The sequence below is a fragment of the Protobothrops mucrosquamatus genome, unplaced genomic scaffold (genome assembly GCF_001527695.2).
Source record: "Protobothrops mucrosquamatus isolate PMUCROS unplaced genomic scaffold, P.Mucros_1.0 scaffold411, whole genome shotgun sequence".
NCBI lineage: Eukaryota > Metazoa > Chordata > Lepidosauria > Squamata > Viperidae > Protobothrops > Protobothrops mucrosquamatus.
In genome coordinates this window covers 104,112-105,967 of record NW_015386740.1, presented here as the reverse complement: position 1 = coordinate 105,967, position 1,856 = coordinate 104,112, and the positions used below count along the sequence as shown (strand labels likewise).

The 1,856-nt window shown below is 34.4% G+C and overlaps 1 protein-coding gene across 1 annotated transcript in view; it reads right to left on the bottom strand.

Annotated features, from left to right (window-relative positions):
* Window positions 1-1,353, bottom strand: part of LOC107287655 (neurobeachin) — a 129,544-nt gene extending 128,191 nt beyond the window's left edge. Inside the window, exons 1-2 of the mRNA XM_015816182.1 lie at window positions 1,298-1,353; window positions 937-1,034 (exon numbers count right to left, since the gene is read on the bottom strand). Of these exons, the coding sequence (XP_015671668.1) occupies window positions 937-1,034; window positions 1,298-1,306 (107 nt within the window). The 5' untranslated portion in view covers window positions 1,307-1,353. The remainder of the gene's footprint in view (window positions 1-936; window positions 1,035-1,297) is intronic.
* Window positions 1,354-1,856: the final 503 nt, after the last annotated feature.

Here is a 1,856-nt window from a genome sequence, read left to right as displayed (position 1 = left end):
CCTATGTGTGAGGTCTCAAGACATGAACTTCCCTCTTTTAGTGTGTTAAAGGTAGATAAGAAGTCATCCATTGGGTTAGGCATGGGTGGCAAGCTGTATAAGAATGACACGCTGGAAATAGCGCAGTGTTCAGAATCTGTCATGCTAATGCTCTGAACCATTGTGCACAAATAAACCTGTCTTCTCCAACCCTTTGTGGTCTTGTCTTCTGATGTAAGTATCGTGGTTTTTTCCACAACACAACTACTCCTCTTTTTATTTGAACCATATGACATAGTAGTAGGCAAGTGCCTCGACACAGTAATACAGGCAATATGGAGCCTTTGGACACCAATATGACCTGGATATGCCCTTTTACCACAAGTTAACATAGAAGCCTGAACATTGCTTCAATGCATTACAAAGAGTGGCTGGGCTCAAAGTACGACATTCATTGGGAGTAAGCAGTGGTGGGATTCAAATATGTGAACAACTGGTTCTCTCTGTGGATGTCGCTTCCGGAAGTCCATTCTGGGCCTGGGCAACAAAAATTAGCTACCGGTTCTGTCGAAGTGGTGTGAACCAGCTGAATCCCACCAATGGGAGTAAGGCAGTATATAAATTTAATATTCTGTTAGTTTTGTTGTTATGATGTGATGATTGTTTTTTTTTAAATTTGAAATACCTAAGTAGGTATGTTAAATGTTCTGATCACTCAATATTTTGAAAAAGTTTGACTTTGCAAATTATGTCAAAAACAAAATACAGTAATAGAAAACAAGGCATTTTTTTGTTTAAATACTGATCTCTCTATCAATTTTGAATTGTATTTTCAATGTATAGCAATGTTAAATGCCAACATCCCCTCCCTTGTTCATAAGCATACTGTCATTGTCCAATCTATTCATCTACCAGAAAAATGAGAGTTATGGAATTATTGTTTCTACTTAATCTTACCGTATTCCGTTTCTTTGATCAAAAGCAGGTATCATAGATGCTGGATGTTCAGACATTAAAGCCACTAGTAACTGAAGCACATCATGAATATTTTCATCCTATATAACACATTATAATGTTAGAAAAATATTTATTTTATGAACTTTTTAAATTCATATTTCATTATGTGTAATGATTTATATTCAGACCCTCAGTTTGAAAGATCCCAGAGTGGCGAACATAATAGATTATAACTTATAATCTATCTATCTATCTATCTATCTATCTATCTATCTATCTATCTATCTATCTATCTATCTATCTATCTATCTATCTATCTATCTATCTATCAATCAATCAATCTCATATATTACCAGCTTACCTCATGCATAGTTAGTAAGTAATTCAGTATACTTTGTAGTTCATCTTCTTTTACTCCTCGATCCTACAGAAATTGATTCAATAAACCATTAAATCAATTGTTTACATTTTGTTTACATTTTAATAACTTAACTGTCATATTATAAACATTAAAATGAAAAGTTTTTATACCAGTGAATCGGGGAGGTGTATGTCTGAGCCATTTCCAAATACAGGTAGTCCTTGACTTATCACAATTGGGACTGAACTTTGTCACTAAGCAATAAGGTCATTAAGTAAGTCATCCCATGACCAGACCCAATTTTACGATAATTTTTTCCATTGTTGTTAAGCAAATCACTTAATGGTTAAGTGAATCACACTGTCAATAAGTGAATCTGGCTTCCCCAGTTGACTGAGAAAGCTGGCTGAGAAAGTTGCAAATCATAATCACTTGACTGCAAGATAATGCAACTGTTGTAAATGCAAGATGGTTGCCAAGTGCCTGAATTACAATCATTGACTACTGATTTTAAGAATGTGAACTCCAAAAATAGAATTGAAATGAATAAACAACTTGA